Raw genomic sequence first — 18,728 nt, forward strand, 5'->3', positions numbered from 1 at the left:
TTATGAGTCCACTGCTCTTAACCACTACACCACACTGGTTATAGATCTTCAACATGCATGCTGTTGCAGACTAAAAACATGTGGTTGTTATCGCTTATTTTATTTTGTAAGGACATTTTTTAAAAAACAAATATTTTTTTCTTTAATAATGGATAGATAGCAATGTTTATTGTGGCTTTGCAGGTTCTTGATAATTGCCCTTTTAAAAAAACTTTACAGTTCCAGACAGGCAGTGCAGGTATCAACACCCTGATGAACTGACATGGCTGATGGGCAAGTCATACAGACCTGGTCTAATCTTTACTATGCTGTCCAGTCTCATCTTTATCAAACATTACCAAAGCAGAATGTTTTTGCAGCCAGCAAAAAAGAAGGTTGCTACAAATAACTGTTTCCTCCACCGTCTTATTAGCGCACCTGTCAAAAGTACCTGAAGGAGTTATCTGAGTGGAAATGCTTATGACATTCTGTTTTAAAAAGAAATTGAAGTAGATTGGAGGGGGGGGGGTTGTTCTCAAGAACACAATGTAACTGGAGCCTTCATAGAGCATACTATGGATATTACTGTATGTCAGACCTGGTTAGCCTCTTCAATCAATTTGCAAAAAGCTTTCAGTTTTATTGATGCTCATTTATGTAGGCAGAAATGGCTGGATTCAATTTGGACTTTAATGTACTTGTAATTAATGAGTGTTAATCAGGGTCAACTGCATGTTGTTATGCAGAAGATACACAACTGGATCTTCCATGTCTCTCTCTGTGTGTGTGTACTGCAGGGCCCATGGACACATTTGAAAACTAGAGAAACTGTTGTGGGCATCCAGCCCACACCATGACATATTCTATAGGCTACAACAGAATGCTTATTTAAAGCCTATTTTCAGTGTGGGAAGGGAACCCAGTGCTGGCATGTGCTCACTGGGACTGGTAGGTACAGAGTGGGCAGGCAAACAAAGCAAAGTGCCATCAAATTCAAGCACAATCTGTAGACATATCAAAGAACCCTATAGCGCAGAAAGAAAAATGAATCCAAATGATAACTTTTTTGAAGCCATGGGTTGTTGTTGTTTAGTCCTTTAGTCGTGTCCGACTCTCCGTGACCCCATGGACCAGAGCTCACCAGGCACTCCTGTCTTCCACTGCCTCCCGCAGTTTGGTCAAACTCATGCTGGTAGCTTCGAGAACACTGTCCAACCATCTCGTCCTCTGTCGTCCCCTTCTCCTTGTGACCTCCATCTTTCCCAGCATCAAGGTATTTTCCAGGGAGTCTTCTCTTCTCATGAGGTGGCCAAAGTATTGGAGTCTCAGCTTCAGGATCTGTCCTTCCAGTGAGCACTCAGGGCTGATTTCCTTAAGAATGGAGAGGTTTGATCTTCTTGCAGTCCATGGGACTCTCAAGAGTCTCCTCCAGCACCATAATTCAAAAGCATCAATTCTTCGGCGATCAGCCTTCTTTATGGTCCAGCTCTCACTTCCATACATCACTACTTCATGGATCCCCTTCATGGATCACTGCCTTGCCGTGGCGAAGGGGCTTGAATAACTCAGAGAAGCTATGAACTATGCCGAGCAGGGCATCCAAGATTGACAGGTCATAGTGGAGAGTTTTGACCAAACGTGATCCACCTGGAGGAGGAACCGGCAAGCCACTCCAGTATTCCTGCCAAGAAAACTCCATGGACAAAGAAACCATGGGTAGTGGTTCCCAAATGCTATAATCCTTTGAAAGCACAGGTGCTTCAATGCACACAGACACACAGGCATAACTTCTTGCAATATTGAATTGCGGAAGCCAGTTACTTGTGTATAGAGGTGGGTGGAGCTGTCAATTTTGTTCCCTTCATTTTCTCATTTTTCCGATCTTAAATTCAGTTCTCCACACATCTGCACCAATTTGTGAGTTAAAAAATAATAATTTGTGAACATCCAGTAGTGTTTTAGTGCATATTTTCCCCTAATAAACACATTTTTATGTATGCAATTTCCCCTAATGTACACATTTTTGCAAATCAATTCCCCCTAATATAATGCATCTCTGTATGTCGTTTTGACTAATAAATGCACTTCTGTGCACACTTTACCTCAGTAGCTGTGCTTTTGTCCACATTAACTGGCTGGAGAACTGTTTTGCAAAATTCAGAGAAGTGTGACTTTCAAAGGGAGGCTGTGCTTCAGTTTACATACTGTTTCAGAAAGTGTAGATTTGGTAGGTTCATCCTTAAATATGAGTTTCATAGAATTTCTCCCTCGTCCCTATTTGCGGATGTATTTCCATGGGTGGAAACTGCACTGTTTAGGAATATCTATGAGACAAGTTAATTCAATAGTCATCCCCCCACCCCAAAGTTGCCTCAATCTGCCCAGTGGTGCAGCTGGTTCTGGAAGCAGTTCGAGGGATCCCAGAGGATAGCAAATCTGCAAGGTACCAGGGATCACTAACAGAGAACTCTTAGCGCACACCATCACAGACCACCATTGCTAGGATTCTTTGGAGTAGAAGGTCAACTGGTAAAAAAGCAAAATAAATTTGTAAAGTGGATAAGTTACCTGAGTCATCTTTGGGGAGAGGAGAGATTAGTAGGAGACGGACAAAACACATTCTCTTGGCTTCCATAACTTATTCATTAGGCAACAGATTGCAATGTGTATATTTTCAAAAAGAGTTAGCTGCTCGGTTGTTAAAATATATTCTGCCGTCATAAACTTTTGCAATTGGAAACCTTCTTCTCGTTTCTAGAATCAGTGTGCTTGTGTGTCACCAGTTTCATTCAGCCTCAAACTCCATACTCTCTGTGTCCTTCTGAGAGACCTGCTAGGACCTCCAGTAAATACAAATGGAGTAATATGATACTTGCTACACTGACTCAGTAAAAATCACAACATTGTGTATTCTGTTTCCTGAGGAAATGCCTTAGAACATTGCTCCCGGAGGACTCAGAAAGTATCAATTCTTCTCATTATAAGAGATAATTCTACGCATCCCCCTATTGTAGGAGTCAAGTTGACTGCCATACACACTTCAAGCTGAAAACATAGCATCCGGACAGCAATTTAATATACGGCTGGCTCAGGCAGGCATATGACCCGTGAAATCAAAAGCTGCGCACCAGCTTTGTTTTGCGGCTCTTGCAGGTGTTAGGACAACCCCAACCATCTTTGCAGTCCTGCAGGTGGCAATAAGAGAAAGCTTACTAAGCCTCTAGCAGGCCTCTGAACATGGCTGCCGGGCTGCGCTCAACTTGGTGAGTCATGAGTTGTTCAAGCCTGTGCTACTCTATTCGTTTTAACAGGCAGCAAACCGACAAGACCAAAACAAGACATTTTGCTGACTGAGATGGACTAGCAATTGGACCCCATCTCCCCATGTAAAGGCATGTAATAGCAACTTGACTAGCTGGTTTATTTTGGCACCCAAGACAGAAAATCACACAAGGATATTTTCTTGTTTGCACAACAATAATAAATGAACAACTTACATTTTACTGCCCTTTCATGATTGCCTAAAATCAACCACCTGAGGCAGCTGCCACTGTCTGCCTAATGGTAGGGCTGGCTCTGGTCAGCAAACCACTCTGCCGTGGTCAGAGACAAGAATAGAACAATTATAAGGAAATTGGACTCCACTCAGCAAACATCTTAAATCAGGCCAGTGTCACCCACTGAAGTAAACAATATCAAAAATTGTTTACAGTGCACTTAATTGTTTCTCTGCTAGCATTGATGATTTGTGGTACAGTCATGCCTTGGGTTGAAGTAGCTTCGGGTTAAGCATTTTCGGGTTGCGCTCCACGGCGACCTGGAAGTAACGGAGCACGTTACTTCCGGGTTTCGTTGCTCGCGCATGCACAGACGCTCAAAATGACTTCACGTGCATGGACGGAAGCGGCAAATTGCGACCAGTGCACGCACAGACGCGTGGACGCGGGTTGTGTTCACTTCAGGATGCGAATGGGGCTCCAGAATGGATCCTGTTCGCATCCAGAGGTACCACTGTATCTCTGTGTAATGCAGGGATGGGAAACTCCAGATGTTGTTGGACAACTCCAGTCATCTCTGACCATTGGCAATGCTGGTTGGGGCTGATGGGAGTTGGAGTCCAGCAACATCTGAAGGCCCACAGGTTCCCACTCCTGCTTTAGAGAACAATGGTACATATTGCAACACGGCGCCCACTCAAAAGATTCATAATGAGCTCATTTAAATGACAATGATGAATGCTTGTGATGGATATGCTGATGTCTTGACAGAACAGTTTATTGCATGCATGTGTGTTGAATTTAAGACTCCAAAGATGCCGACATGACTTATCAATTATTTTCTACTTAAAATGCAGAAGGAATGACTTTTTAAAAATATACTTACAAACACATCTTACGATATGATTTGTGATTAAAACTCCATGTTCCCCTGGACTGACACTGTATAATGAATAACATACTCTCTTGTGTGCTACACTCAGTAAGAATTATCAGCTACTACAATGCATTTTGGAAAATGACCCTCTTTGAAAGGCATGCTCACCATGAGGTATGAGTAACTTCCGATCGCCCATTAGCTTTCTAACATTCTCGACATGTCATGTGACATGGAATAACGACTTTTGCTAAATGAGCACAATCTATGCATGCATTTTCAGAAGGAAACCCCATTGAACTCAGTAACTGTGCATAAAATTGCACTCTTAATGAGGGATAGCTTTGCAATTGGTGGGTTATATGAGGCCAGTAAAGCGAGTTGAGCTCCGCAACCCCAGAGTCGGTCATGACTGGACTTACCGGTAACTGTCAGGGGTCCTTTACCTTTACCTTTATGAGGAGGGTTGCAACTCAGTGGTAGCACACATTCTCTGCATGCAAATACTTCACTCCCTGACATTTTCAGGGCTGAGAAAGACTCCTTTGTTTGTTTCTAACAAGTAGTCAATATTCTGGAAAAACCATTCTTGATATAATTCATTTTAACACCACAATAACACTTTGGTCCAAACCCATTTAAAAATCAGTTGTGACTAAGATCACGATCCTGTGCACACTTTCTTGAGAGTAAATCCCTTGCTTTGGACCTTACCTCTGGATAAATCTCCATAGAATCGGGCTCTGCTGTAGCTGAGAACTCTAATGCGTTATTTGGATTTATTGGCACATTTTGCAAACACTTAGGCACTTGGTTCCGATACATTTGCCTGTGATTAACTTTGCCACACTAAAGAGGTTTCTTCCACATCTTCAACTGTATGAATTATTAACATTGGCTAATAGGTCAATGATACTAACAGATTGCCAAGCGTGCCAAATGTGGCTTTCTTTACAGGAAAAATGGCGGGCACCAGAGTTTCATTGCTTTTTCAAGGAGGGTCCAGGGCAGGTATCTGTTTTGGGTTTTGAGGCACTGGCAGCTGCTGGAGGAAGCTGGGCGCTGGCTTTGGCCCAGGGCGGCATGTGGGAGTCTGATCAGCAATGAACTATAAATCCAGCAAAGGAGTGACGTGAGTGAGAAACATTTTTCTTTGCTCTTCACTGTATACCCCATAAAATTATACTGTGTGTGTGTCACAGAGACACACAAATGCAGAGAGAGAGAGAGAGAGAGAGAGAGAGAGAGAGAGAGAGGTTTTAGCCATTCTAAATAAGCACTGCTGATAAAAATGATTATTTATGTTGCCAGTAATGGAGCATAAACAGCGCCCTTATTAGTAGGCAATTTCATGGTATCTGCTCAGTACTTCTGCGATTCCCGATTTTAAATGGATGCGTCCATTAATTGCCTCTCCACCCCCTCAATGTGAAAGCCTGATTTAGTTCAAAAACAGTCAGGATGAAAACACAGTCCTAGCTTAGGGATGGTATTTACATGCAGATCTTTTTGCCGTTGTGCCACAGGTCCATTACATGCTGTGTGAGTCATCACAATGCGCACTGTAGCAGTTGGCTGAAAATGAGAATGTATTCCATGTGTGAAAGTTAATCCAAATATGGAAATTGCCCTGTTTTGTATTAACTACTGATGATACAGCATAATCCCCGGGGGCGGGGGTTATTTTCTAGATGCTTATTCCTTGAAACTTGTGTGTGTGTGTGTGTGTGTGTGTGTCAAACTGGCCATATCTTTCCCCACAGTGAAGAAAGCTTTTTAATTCCCTTGGCATATTAAGAAACCAGTCTCTGGTGTGGCGTACAGCAAACATATAGAATGTAAGCACATTATTCAAGGTATCCAGATCAGGTGAGAGTCTGACATGACATCAGAACACAGCATCCTCCAGCAGCTCAGGGTCACAGGACACAGGGAACTACTACTGATCCATCTAGTTCAGTACTGTCTGTACTGATTGGCAGCAGCCTTCTCTCTCAGTCCTCCCTAGAGGTCCAAGGGATTGAACCTGGGATACTGTGCATGCAAAGAAGATGCTTGGCCACTGAGCTATGGACCTTCCCTGCTGTTGGAGGCCCAGTGTCAGAGACCAGGCTGAGGAGAGCTACTCTGATGAGGAATGGTGGGGGGCCTCCCCCTCCCTCTGCTCCTGACCAGGATCCTGAAGCTGCCCAGGAGCAGTGGAGCAGTATAGACTTGGAGCAGTGGTTTGAAGAGGGACATAGTTCAGAAGACAACAGCTGGGAAGAACTGAGTGGGGAATAGCTAGGAGAAGAACAGGGAAGGGGGGGAGAGAGAATTAACAGACTCCCTTTCGCTGGAAAGTGTCCAACTGATCAGTCCAAGGTCAAGGAGAGCAGATAAGGTGGAATGCCAAATGGTTTCAAGATCAGGTTGCCAGACAAGGAAGTGACGGGGGTGGCTCGGGGGGAAGTGGGTGGAAACCTTAATTGGGAGCGCCTTTCCTCTGAGAATGGAGTCTTTGTTCTTTCGCTGTGATTATTAAAAAATTATTTAACTGGTAGGAGACTATTTTTGCTTTGTTCTGTTTATCCACAGCCAAAGGGAGGGAGGGAGGATCCAAGATGCAGATATGGCAATCTGTTTGCTCATTTGGAAGTTCCATGATACACCTAGCCACCACAATTTTGTCTCCATCCTTTTAGGAGGCCATCTAAATTAGTGGTCACCCCTCCTTCTCTTTCGTTATAGAGAACTTCATGAGTTTTGTTACGTGCTGTGTGAAGGCATACTTTCTTCTGTCTGTCTTGGCCTGAACTTACTAACTAGATTGGCAGTGTGCACATGAACAAAACATACATGCATACATATATATGTGGTGCTTTGCAACATGGCTTCAAATTTAATTTTGGTCTCCGAGATTCAAAGTAAGCAAAATGAAGAAATGTCATATGCTGGTTCTCCTAACAACAGGAATATCGGTTACAGAAAATTTACATTCAAGTTTTCATTGCAGGCCATGTAAGCAGAATGCAAATGACAGTAACAAATGCAGTTTAGTTGCTTGGTATCAGATTTGGCACGTTCAGAACAATGAACCCAGACATGGAGATATTGCTTATTTTGCCATCTTTCATGAATAACCTTTTCCATGATCCACACAGTCCAGATTTTAATAAAACCTTTATTGATTTGCCTACAGAGGTTCTTCTTTTCTCGCAGGATGTTCTGTGGCCAATTTAGCCATGCAATAAACAAGGGTAATCTGTTCCACACTCACACAGTTCAAGGTTTATGAATATGGTGTGATACACAAAGAAGGAAACATAAATAGACATCCTTTCCCATAGCCCGAGACCCCTAACTAAGAAGGAAGAGTGATGTTTCTAAAGGTTCGCTCTCAAGACATGCTTCCAGAAAACAAATTATCCCAATTTTACTCAGAATCACAGACAATTTGTAACAATATTTATGAAACTGCCTTATCCTGATTGAGAACACTGATCTATCTAGCCTGATGCTGCCTGCTCTGACTCATAGAAGCATTCAGAGGTCTTTCCCAACCCTGGAACTCTTTTAACTGGAGGAATCAAACCTGAATCTTGAAGGGTAGCTCTACCATTGAGGTACTGCAGGTAACAGTTAGCACTTTACATTAGAGCACATTTTCCATCCCAGGGACCAGGTCCCCTCAAGGAGAACCTTCAAGTAGATTACCATTATGTTTCCTGGAAATTCACTTCCTCCCAGAAGCCTTAGGCACAACCCCTTATTTGCCCTACGGAAGTAATGGGAAACCTTTGGCCCTCCAGATGTTGATGAACTCCTAGCAAGCATGGACAATGGTAAAGGATGATGGGAGCTGCAGTTCAGCAACATCTGGAGGGCCACCCCTGCTCTACCGTAACAAAACCTAAGTACCAGTATGTGCAACAGAAATGAACATTTTTGCTTTGGTTAACTGCTTCCATTCCCTTCCCTTTGTTTCCTGTGTCAAATTTTAGGTGGTAAGCTCACTGGGAAAGAGACCACACACACAGGGATAGAAGACAGTCACATCCATTGCCCCTATCCACATTTGCCTCTTTACCCATCTCAGGCAGGAGGTCCCTGGCCAGTTGTCCAAAAGGGAATGTAAAAGTTCGAATTAAGCAAGCTTTGATTAAACTGCGGCAAACACAGAAATTCCTGGGCTCAGTTTATGCAAACGAACCAGGTTGGCTTGGCAGGGCCAGCTGAGTGCAAGCCATGAAGGAATAAAACAGAGTAAATGGCTCATCAATGGAAACTGTCACCAAGGGCAGAAGACTTGACAGCAGAGGGAGGTTTCCAATGCAACAGAGAGGTCCTTCCTTGCTGGGCCCTAGTGGGCAGAGGCAAAGGCCCAGTTTAGGGTTTCAACTTTGAATGAAGTAGGCTCGGGGGAGTTCCTTGGTTAGCAGCCAGGAGGAGAAGGAAGGGGAAAACCTCCATGTGAGCTGAGAATGGCAGGCTGAAACAAAGAGACACAGAGGACGGCTTTCTGCTGAACCTGGATAGACCCTCATAGGTAGTCAATGCTCCGCAATCCCTCCACCTAGGTGCAGGTTGTATGTATGTGTCAATAAACCATATATCATAAAGACATCACAGTCTCTGCTGTGCCCAATTTCTGGAGGAAAATTTTTGGGTAAGTGCCTGGAACCTCACGCCGCTCAGAGATGGGGTGGCATGTAGCAATATATAAAGGGGCCAGATTTGTGCTTAACTTCATATTTATTCCATATAAGAGGCAACTCGCCTAGCTTTGTTTGAAAGTAGCAACTACCATGTTATATAAGCAATGGCACAAGCAATTCCAAATAATCAACGAGACCTTAGATAAGATCAGGAGAGTATATAATACTGGATACAGTTGCGCCAAAAGCAACCTCTTGGCATAGTGAGCGACTTCTACAGAGTTAAGAGTGAATTTGGCCCTGTAGGTCTGGTATAAATTTCAACACCAGATAATAATTTTGGCGTGACTTCAAGGCTATTGAAGGAGGACTTGTAAGATGATCTCCCACCCACCCTTTTCTTTTACTTTCCTTTTCTTTTCAAATCAGACTAGCTAGAGTATGCATAACAAAATTTATATATTAAATTCAACTATCCTGAATGTATTCCGCCAGGGAAATCGTTATTGACATAGTAATACGAGCTAGATATAATCCTGGAAGCTCTTCAGGTTTTGTGCATAAGTACAGTCCTCCTTTCCTGGAGCAAGAAGTCAAGTATTCCCTTGGGTCTGGGAAAAGAGCAATTCCATCAAGGATAACAAAAGCCAAGAAAGCTTGATTATCTGTAACATCTGCATAGCTGAGATTGACGGCTGGTTACTGCGAAAGGAATATGAGCAGGTTTGGGTTTTTATCTGCTGCCTCAACCATTTTATGATCTGCTCTTGAACTGTTACGTGTTTTTAATGAGGTGGGTTTATTGACAACAGCAACATTATTTTGATATTTTTGTTCTCTTAGCCACCTTGGCCAGGGTCCAAAACTAATACAGGCATACCTAAACCCATGGAAATCATTGGGCATAAGCAGATTAAGCTGCATGTTGGATTTTGACCTTTGACTTGAGTGTAAGAAAGGCAAGATGTAAAAATAAATAAATGCACCATGTATTAACACTGTAAATGTGTTGGACACGATCCAGCAAAAGCTTATTGTGCTTCATGCCACTTTCTTATGTTGCTGTACATATCATCATCATCATCGTCGTCATTTTTTATTTGCATACAGTCTTTCTATCTTATAATACTCAAGGCGGTTTACAAGCTGAAGAAACAAAAAATGTACATCTTATAACAATCTAATGCAATACCAAAATGTAATAAAACAAAATTTTAAAATAAGCAACCTATATCAAATAAAGTAACACTCAACAATTATCAGAATAGTACAAAATAATAATATCAACATATAAAAGTTAAAGAGAAATCCACTCAACAGTTACAATAAATAATTTCTAAACTATAATCAAGAAAACAACAGCAAGCCACAGTACATATAATATAAAATATCAAAATGGGGGCTAGGAAATCTCCACCCAGTGTCCATTACCTGATTCCCATTACTTGTTTCCCCATGTAGAACTCCACTTCCACTGAAGTTGTCGTCTGCACATGTGCTACTACTCCTTCAAGCAGCACATGGCTATACATGGAACTCCTTCCACAGGAGGCAGTGATGGTTGCCAACTTAGATGGCTTTAAAAGAGGACCGGGCAAATTCATGGAGGATTCAGTTATCAACGATTCCAATTACTATATTCTACCTCCACAGCAGGAGGCAGAAATGCTTCCTGTGTTCCCCAGAGACCGCAGGAGGGGAAGAAGACTCAAATGCTTGGACCCTGCTCAAAAGTTTCCCACAGGCATCTAGTTGCAAGAAGAGGATGCTGGACTAGATGGAACACTGGCCTGATCCTGCAAGATCTTCTTATGTTTTTATGTTCCTATGATATCATCTGCGCAACAGCTAATGCACAGGTTAAACTCGGAAAATTAGAATATCGTGAAAAAGTTCATTTATTTCAGTAATTCAACTTAAAAGGTGAAACTAATATATGAGGTAGACTCATGACATGCAAAGCGAGATATGTCAAGCCTTTATTTGTTATAATTGTGAGGATCATGGCGCACAGCTGATGAAAACTCCAAATTAACAATCTCAGAAAATTAGAATATTAAATGAAATCAGCAAAACAAGGACTGCAAATAGAGCAGTATTGGACCTCTGAGAAGTAGAAGCAAGCATATGTACTCAGTATTTGGTTTGGGCCCCTTTTGCATCAATTACTGCCTCAATGCGGCGTGGCATGGATGCTATCAGCCTGTGGTACTGCTGAGGTGTTATGGAAGACCAGGATGCTTCAATAGCCGCCATCAGCTCTTCTGCATTGCTCGGACTCATGTCTCTCATCTTTCTCTTGGCAATGCCCCATAGATTCTCTATGGGGTTCAGGTCAGGCAAGTTTGCTGGCCAATCAAGCACAGTAATCCCAAAGGCATTGAACCAGGTTTTGGTACTTTTGGCAGTGTGGGCAGGTGCCAAAGTCCTGCTGGAAAATGAAGTCAGCATCTCCATAAAGCTCGTCTGCGGAAGGAAGCATGAAGTGCTCCAAAATCTCCTGGTAGACGGCTACGTTGACCCTGGACTTAATGAAGCACAGTGGACCAACACCAGCTGATGACATGGCTCCCCAAATCAACACAGACTATGGAAACTTCACACTGGACTTCAAGCATCTGGCATTGTGTGCCTCCCCATTCTTCCTCCAGACTCTGGGTCCTTGGTTTCCAAATGAGATACAAAAGCTGCTCTCATCAGAAAAGAGATTTGCATGTCATGAGTCTATGTCATATATTAGTTTCACCTTTTACATTGGATTATTGAAATAAATGAACTTTTTCAGGATGTTCTAATTTTCCGGGTTTCACCTGTAAACTACAGCTTCTGTTTTCAAATTGGATGGAAGCTGGTTTGAGGGAAACCACATTATCTCAAGAAACTACAGAATACAGATGGATTGTGGCTAACATCATGCGTACTCAGCTTCAAACACCAGCAGTGGAAGCGAGCTGGAGCCTGAGTAACCTGTAACGTGAACATATCCGAAGCCCTGTTGTTTTAACATCTTGGTCCTGTACATGTTTGTTCAGAAGAAAGTCCCACAGATTTCAGCCTGTCTTAAATCATAGAAAGCGTGTGCTACTCCAACTTGCAGTGGCAGCACAAGCGATTATGTAACTGGATTCCTCCCATTGTAATTTTATCTTCACACCCGGGGACATCTTCAAAGTGTAAGCTTTCTGTTGTTAGTCAGGCACTTCAAAAGAATCACTCCTTCTTCAAAGGGTTTTCTTCCCCGTTAATGGAGGAGTTCGGACTGATTGGGGTTGGGCTTAGTCATCAACAAGCTTGCTATTCTCTCACCACTTAGAGGCACACAGCCTAGTGACAGTCTCTGCCAAATTTTAATCGGAACAGACTATGGTCTGGGACACCCAAACACTCTGTATGTTTTAGAGATTCAGGACATGCTTAGTCCTATTGATTCCAATTTTGGGGTGGGGGACGTGGAATCAGTTAGAGCATTGGTTTCTAAGATTCTATCAGCAGAAGACCATGATCGTTAAACAGATCTACAATCCAATGCACAGTCAGTTGGGAATAAGCTGAATTAAACACACGTATTTCTGGGCAGATACGTATAAGATGGCACTGTAAGAAACTCAGCACCCTGGTTTCAGGGACAGAGCAGAATGTTTCAGTGCTTCTGAATTCTTCTGCCCTAATGTCAAAGCTGTGCTGGCCAAGAACCAGATTTGGTCTAATAAGAAATCATTGCCATATGGTGGCAGGGTGGAATCCAAACACAGCAGTGGGATATTATCTTTATAAGGACCAAACAAAATGCCACAAGGCCACAAGAAGTTTTTTTTTTGCACTCTCCAAAACTCTCCTTTAAGCTAGATGCTAGCGAAAACAAGCAAGGAAAACAGTAGGGTATGATATTAAAGCCCCAAAATCTTCAGTTTGTTGCTATCTTAAGGTGTCGGGTGCATGTAATTATAGTGTCAGACTAGAAGTGGAAAGAACTGGGTTTAAATGTTTTCTCCACCATGCAGCTCACTATGTTAGTCAGCTGGCCTACCTCACAGGGTTGTTGTTAGGAGATAAAATGGGCAGGGGGACCCTATACATCACCCTGAGCTTTAAAAAAATGTTACTTGCCTGTCTTATTTCCCAAAGAAATTCAAGGAAGCTAAAGGATTAATAAGTAGTATTATTCCAAACTAAACCCAATACAATGAAAAACAGATTAACAAATCTGGTCACCATGAAAATAAACACAACCTAAGCTAGTAGAAAAGTTATTTAATGAGCCAAAGGCTTTATTAAAAAACCAAGTCTTCATGAGGTGCATGAAATAATACATTGAATGAGCCTGTGCTCTTTTGATAATGAATAATAACGATAAAAGGTAATGAATAAAATGGACCCGGGGTGTGACTAGAGATTTGTGCAGATTTTTTTCCCCTGGTGAACACAGCTCAGTTCTTCTAAACTTTGCCTTACAAAGAGTACAGGAAGCTTGGATGCTGTAACCATCTCAACGCTCATCAGCATTTTCCAAGACAAAACGCATCATGGAAGTAAATAAAATCCAGATCACCTCCGCTGCTAATGACTGGGAGGTGATTTCTACATTGGTTAATTTTTGTTCAGTCTTTTGTAGCTGCCATAAATTTGTGCTTATCTCAGTTTGCTTTTGTGATTGTGATACAACAAGCGATTGGCAAAGTGCATTGATTTTTTCTTACAAATATCCCCTTACATTCAAGGTTATTACTGTTTTGGGTTTTTTTTGCCTGAAATGCCATTTAACTCACCCTGGGGATCTTGTGAGGACTGATGCAGAATGCAAACATTTTAAGGGCTTGTGCACTCATTAAAGTTTGCCCATCAGTTCTTTTGCTACTAAGAGACAACTATAAGGCCTAATAAGTTAAAAGTAGAGGTAAGCAAGAATCTGTGATGGAAAGGAAGGTAATTTCCTCCTCTCTGAATTCATCCATCCCCATTCTATCCCTGCCTGTGATTGCTTGGGCTGTGTTTAATGGTGTTACTTATGTTTCTGTTTTGTAAGCCTGTGTTTGATTTTATTGTAGAAAGATGGGGGTTAAATGCATGAAAAAATGCAATAAAATAAACTTCTCTAACTTCAAGGTGCTGCTACAAGACTCCTTCTTGTTTTTTCCTGCAACAGATGGACATGGCTACCCTTTTAGAAATAAATTCTGATTGTACACTCCTCCAGGCAGGGACCTGTCCTGTGGTTATCTGTTTCTGTCTTTAAAAAAAAATGTTCCGTTTCCACAATAAAAGCGTTCAGCAAGGCATTACTTATTTTTGTGAATATCATGGCCACTGGTATGTGACCAAAAGGAAACACCAGGAAGAACTTTCTGACAGCAAAAGCTATTTTGACAGTGGAATGGACTCTCTCAGGAGGTTGTGGACACTCCTTCATTGGAGATTTTTAAGAAGAGGTTGAAAGGCCATCAGTCATAGTTGAGCTTCTTGCATGGCCCTCGGGGTCCCTCCCAACTATACAATTCTATGGAAAGGTAATTCTGCCCACATGTCTCAAGACGTTTAACACCCTCCTTGCTCGACAGCCTTCTGGGTCGTCCTCCACATTCTCCAGGGAAAGGAAGACACCGACCTTTCTCCCTGGCTGGGAAGCGTAAGGGAGGCACCCGGCCAGGAAAATCGCAGCCTCCCCACTCCCTAATGGAAGAGGAGCTGCATTAAGCCCATTAACATCCGCCAAATGGTTATCATCAATTTTTAATCAGAAATAAGACCAGAAATATGGTAAGCAGCAGCTCCCAGCAGCAAGTAAATTTAAATAACGCCAATAGGGGAATCCAATCACTTAAGCGCAGGAACTCGAGCAGCAATGGGGGAGCAGAGGGGTGCGCGCCGCTACTCCAAAGGAGAAGGCGACAGACAGCTATATTAATGGAGATCGAAGCGCTGCAAAAAAGAAAAAAGAAAAAAGCCAGCCGATCCCTCGGACCCATTAACCCCTTCCTAGGTCGCCCTCTCCCTTTGGCGCCCCCCGCGCGCAACCAAACACACACACACACACCAGCACACAGCCGGTGCCAGATTTTCCCGCCTCTCGCCTGCAGGACCCAGCCGCGCGGGCAGCTTTTGCAAAAAGCTGGATCTTGCACGGCATCTCCGCACTCCGCAGCTGGTCCAATGGGCTAAAGGGAGATCCATCCCGCGGCTCTGCGGGGCCGCCTTCCAGCAGCCTGGGCGAGAGGCTCCTTCGGCGGCAGCTCCCTGGCCCCGTCGCCAGAGTTTGCAGCGCGCCCTGAGAGCGCATGCTGGACGGGGCGAGGGTGGAGGGGCCAGGGAGGTCCCCTCCTCCTCCTCCTCCTCCCCTCGAGTGATCCGGTGCCCGAGGGAGGAAGGAGGGCGAGAGGGGGTCAGGAGGAGGATGGGGGCCGGCCTCCCCCCGGGGCTGCTGGCGCTGGGGGCGGCTTTGCTGTGCCCGCCGCCCTGCCAGGGCAGCTGCGCCGAGCTGAAGTGCGGCGAGCAGGAGAGCTGCTGCAGCTACGGCAACGCCACCTACCCGGAGGTCAAGTGCTGCCGGCTGCCCTTTCACACGTTCCTGGACAACGTGGGCTGGTTCGTGAGGAAGCTCTCGGGGCTGCTCATCTTGCTGGTGCTCTTCGCCATCGGCTACTTCCTGCAGCGCGTCATCTGCCCGAGTCCGCGCAGGAACAGCCGTCGGCGCCCGGGACGACGCCGCCGCCGCGACGACGAGGACGACGACGACGACGACGATTGCGACGGCGATTGCGAGGGCGACGGGGACTCGCTGGCCCGGGGAGGCACCCCGCTCAACGCCACGGCCGCCACCTCGCAGGACTCGCTGCTCCACAGCGGCCGGAGCAGCCAGCCGCCGCCGCCGCCGCCGCCCCCCCTCCTGCCCGTCGTGTCGCCCGTCTTCTTGCAGCTGCCCAGCTACGAGGAGGTGAAGTATTTGCCCACCTACGAGGAGTCCATGCGCCTCCAGCAGCAGCAGCCCCTCGTCCTCCCCGTCACCAGCCTGGCCACGGGCGCGGGGAGAGGCCTCGCGGGGGCGGGCAGCTGAGGACCCGCTTTCCCCTAGGGCCCCCTCCCCACCACAAGGAGCTGCGGCTCCCCGAGGGGGCGGCGGCGCGCGTGGCCCGACGGAGCTGCCTCTTTCCGCGGAGACGCCGGGGCGGGTGGAGGGGGCGGGCAGGGGGGCGCCCCGAGGGGGGTCCCGCGCTCCAGGAGCTGAAACGGTATTGGCAACGGAGGGCAACCGACCCGCCGTCAGGGACTCAAAACGCCTTTGCCTCCTTCTGCCCGCCCGACGGCCCCGCCGGCCTTCCACGTCTGGGATTTCGGAGATACATCGATTAATTTTTTTTGTTAAGATGTTCATTAAGTGCCTGTGCCATGCATTCGAGTTGGACACGTTCGGAACTAGGAGAAAGCAAGATTTTATTATTATTATTATTTTCCTCCTCTCTTTTTCTTCTTGCCTCGCGGAGATGCCTTCCATTGTGTTAACGAACCTCTCTTCTCGCCGCAGATTAAAATCCTGGAAGGGGTCGATGAATGTGATTTTTGATTTCTGTTTTAATATGCGGCAAATGCAGCTCAAGTTGTTTTGGAATTTTATTTCTGTCTCCCTCCGGGAATTTTCCTCCGGCTGCAACCCTGAGCCCAGTTACCTAGAATTAAACTCCCATGAAATGCAGTGCTGTTTACCTCCGAGTAGACACGTTTAGGATTGCAGTCTTAAAAAAGCAAAGGGGGGGGGACGACCTCCAGCTGATATAGAGTCTGTGTCTTGCAAAGCTTCCTCTGAAGGCTGAGGTGGGGGTGTCAGAAGACATAGTCACCGTTTTGGGACTTTCATTCATTGCTTGTTTGGTTTCCCTGTTTTTAAGGAGTTTGCCACAATTCTCTTCCGAAAGATTGGGGGGGGGGTGGAGTTATCTTTATTTTTGCAGGCACAAAACTAGGCTTTATTTCACCCAGGTCAAAGACCCAGTTTGGCACACACACATGCACCCCACACATTTGCGTACACACACACACATAGGCTGGGGGCTTCAATGACGCCCATTTGGAGGCTTCATGGGGCAAAAAAACCCTGCTAGCCCTCTCCCCCCACAGCTACTGATTGATTTTTTGATGGTGGTTGGGAAACTCATGGAAAAACTTTCTTCGAAGCAGAGTATAAACTGCTGTTGATCCTTCCACTGATTGCTACAGGGATGGAAGTGATAAATAGTCACAGTTTTATGGCTTTTCTGATAATTTGGATTTTATCATTAGTGTTGGCCCTGACTGAGTACTGGTGGCGTGCAATCTCATCCCCATACAATTGTAGACATGGGTGGGGGTGCCGGTGCAGGCAGACTTGCCGCAAGAGCAGAGAAAGCACCCCACTTCTTTGGGGGGGGTCTCTCTTGGGGAGATGTGTGCTCCGGTGATGCAGCTCCCACTTCTGGCTAGGGCTTGCTAAAGATTCATGCTCGCCCTTTGTAACTGCACACTTTTTTTTCTTTTATAACAGGTGGGTTATAGATTAGTATACTGTATGTTAAGATTACATATAGCCTAACCTCTGCCGTAATATTTTAAGACTGCAATCCTGTACATTCTTAACCTGAGAGTGAACTCCATTTAAAATTAAGGGGGCATTTCTGAGTATTATTATCATCCTAATCATTTATGAATCACTTCCCGTGCGGCATCCAAAAGCTGTTTACAACATAGACACACATAAGAGGATTGCACTGCCAGACAATTGCAAACTTCTCCACCTTGCAACATCTTTATCTCTTATCTCCACCCACTTCTTGTTTGGTTTGTGGTTTTTGTCATTGGGCAGGGCTGATAAAAGATTTTTGATGAACTCAGAAGCTTTGTTCACTTCTGTTAGTTGGGACCCTCAACTGTTCCGTATGCAATTAATGTAGCACAGTTAAGGCGAGTTCAAATGTTGCCCAGGAGGCCTTGCTGGATCCCCACCCCCACCCCGACCAAGCTTCAGCATAAGGATGATACAGTGGTACCTCGGGTTACAGACGCTTCAGGTTACAGACTCCACTAACCCAGAAATAGTACCTTGGGTTAAGAACTTTGCTTAAGGATGAGAACAAATCATGCTCCGGCGGCAGCGGGAGACCCCATTTGCTAAAGTAGTGCTTCAGGTTAAGAACAGTTTCAGGTTAAGAATGGACTGGAACGAATTAAGTACTTAGCCCGAGGTACCACTGTATTTCCTTGGAAGGCTGTTATCAACATGGCTGAAATAATGTTTGCGAAGCATGTACCACACCTGAAACACTCAGCATAAGTGCAAAGTATGAAGATTAGGTAAATGACCTTAGATTAATAAACCATTTACTCTTTCCCCCACTACTTCATATTTTGCTCTGATCGACACAAACATTTAAGATCATTGCACATGCTAGGTCCCCACCTGGGGCCTGGGAGTCATGCAGTGCTGCAGGAAATAAAATTCCATTTTGGATCATTGATGGTGCCATGGAACATATATAAACCTTGGTTTTGATGGCTGTCCATGACCAGTTGGTTGCAGGCAAGAAGTGAGCTTCTGTAGCAGTTTCCAGCAGACTTTGTGATCCCATTGCTTGCCAGAACCACACAGTCCCATTTACATCAGTCAAACTAACTTTTGATTCACTACACTTAAGTGTTGGATTTACTACCCTGCGGCTGCAACATCTACATAAGAGTAAGTCCCAGAGAGCTATATGTGGCTTATTTCCAAGTAAA

General features: G+C 44.7%; 1 protein-coding gene across 2 annotated transcripts in view; it reads left to right on the forward strand.

Moving 5' to 3' along the window:
- The first annotated feature begins 10,844 nt into the window (after positions 1-10,844).
- Positions 10,845-18,728, forward strand: part of LOC309342322 (putative membrane protein C3orf80 homolog) — a 55,662-nt gene continuing 47,778 nt past the window's right edge. Inside the window, exon 1 of one of the 2 annotated variants that reach the window (XM_081862859.1) lies at positions 10,845-15,918. In XM_081862859.1, the coding sequence (XP_081718985.1) occupies positions 15,379-15,918 (540 nt within the window). In that variant the 5' untranslated portion in view covers positions 10,845-15,378. Of the gene's footprint in view, positions 16,528-18,728 lie in introns of those variants that run through there. The other variant, XM_081862858.1, reaches the window with a different exon arrangement.

This window comes from Podarcis erhardii (genome assembly GCF_964252035.2).
Source record: "Podarcis erhardii genome assembly, chromosome: 5".
In the NCBI taxonomy this organism is placed as follows: Eukaryota; Metazoa; Chordata; class Lepidosauria; order Squamata; family Lacertidae; genus Podarcis; species Podarcis erhardii.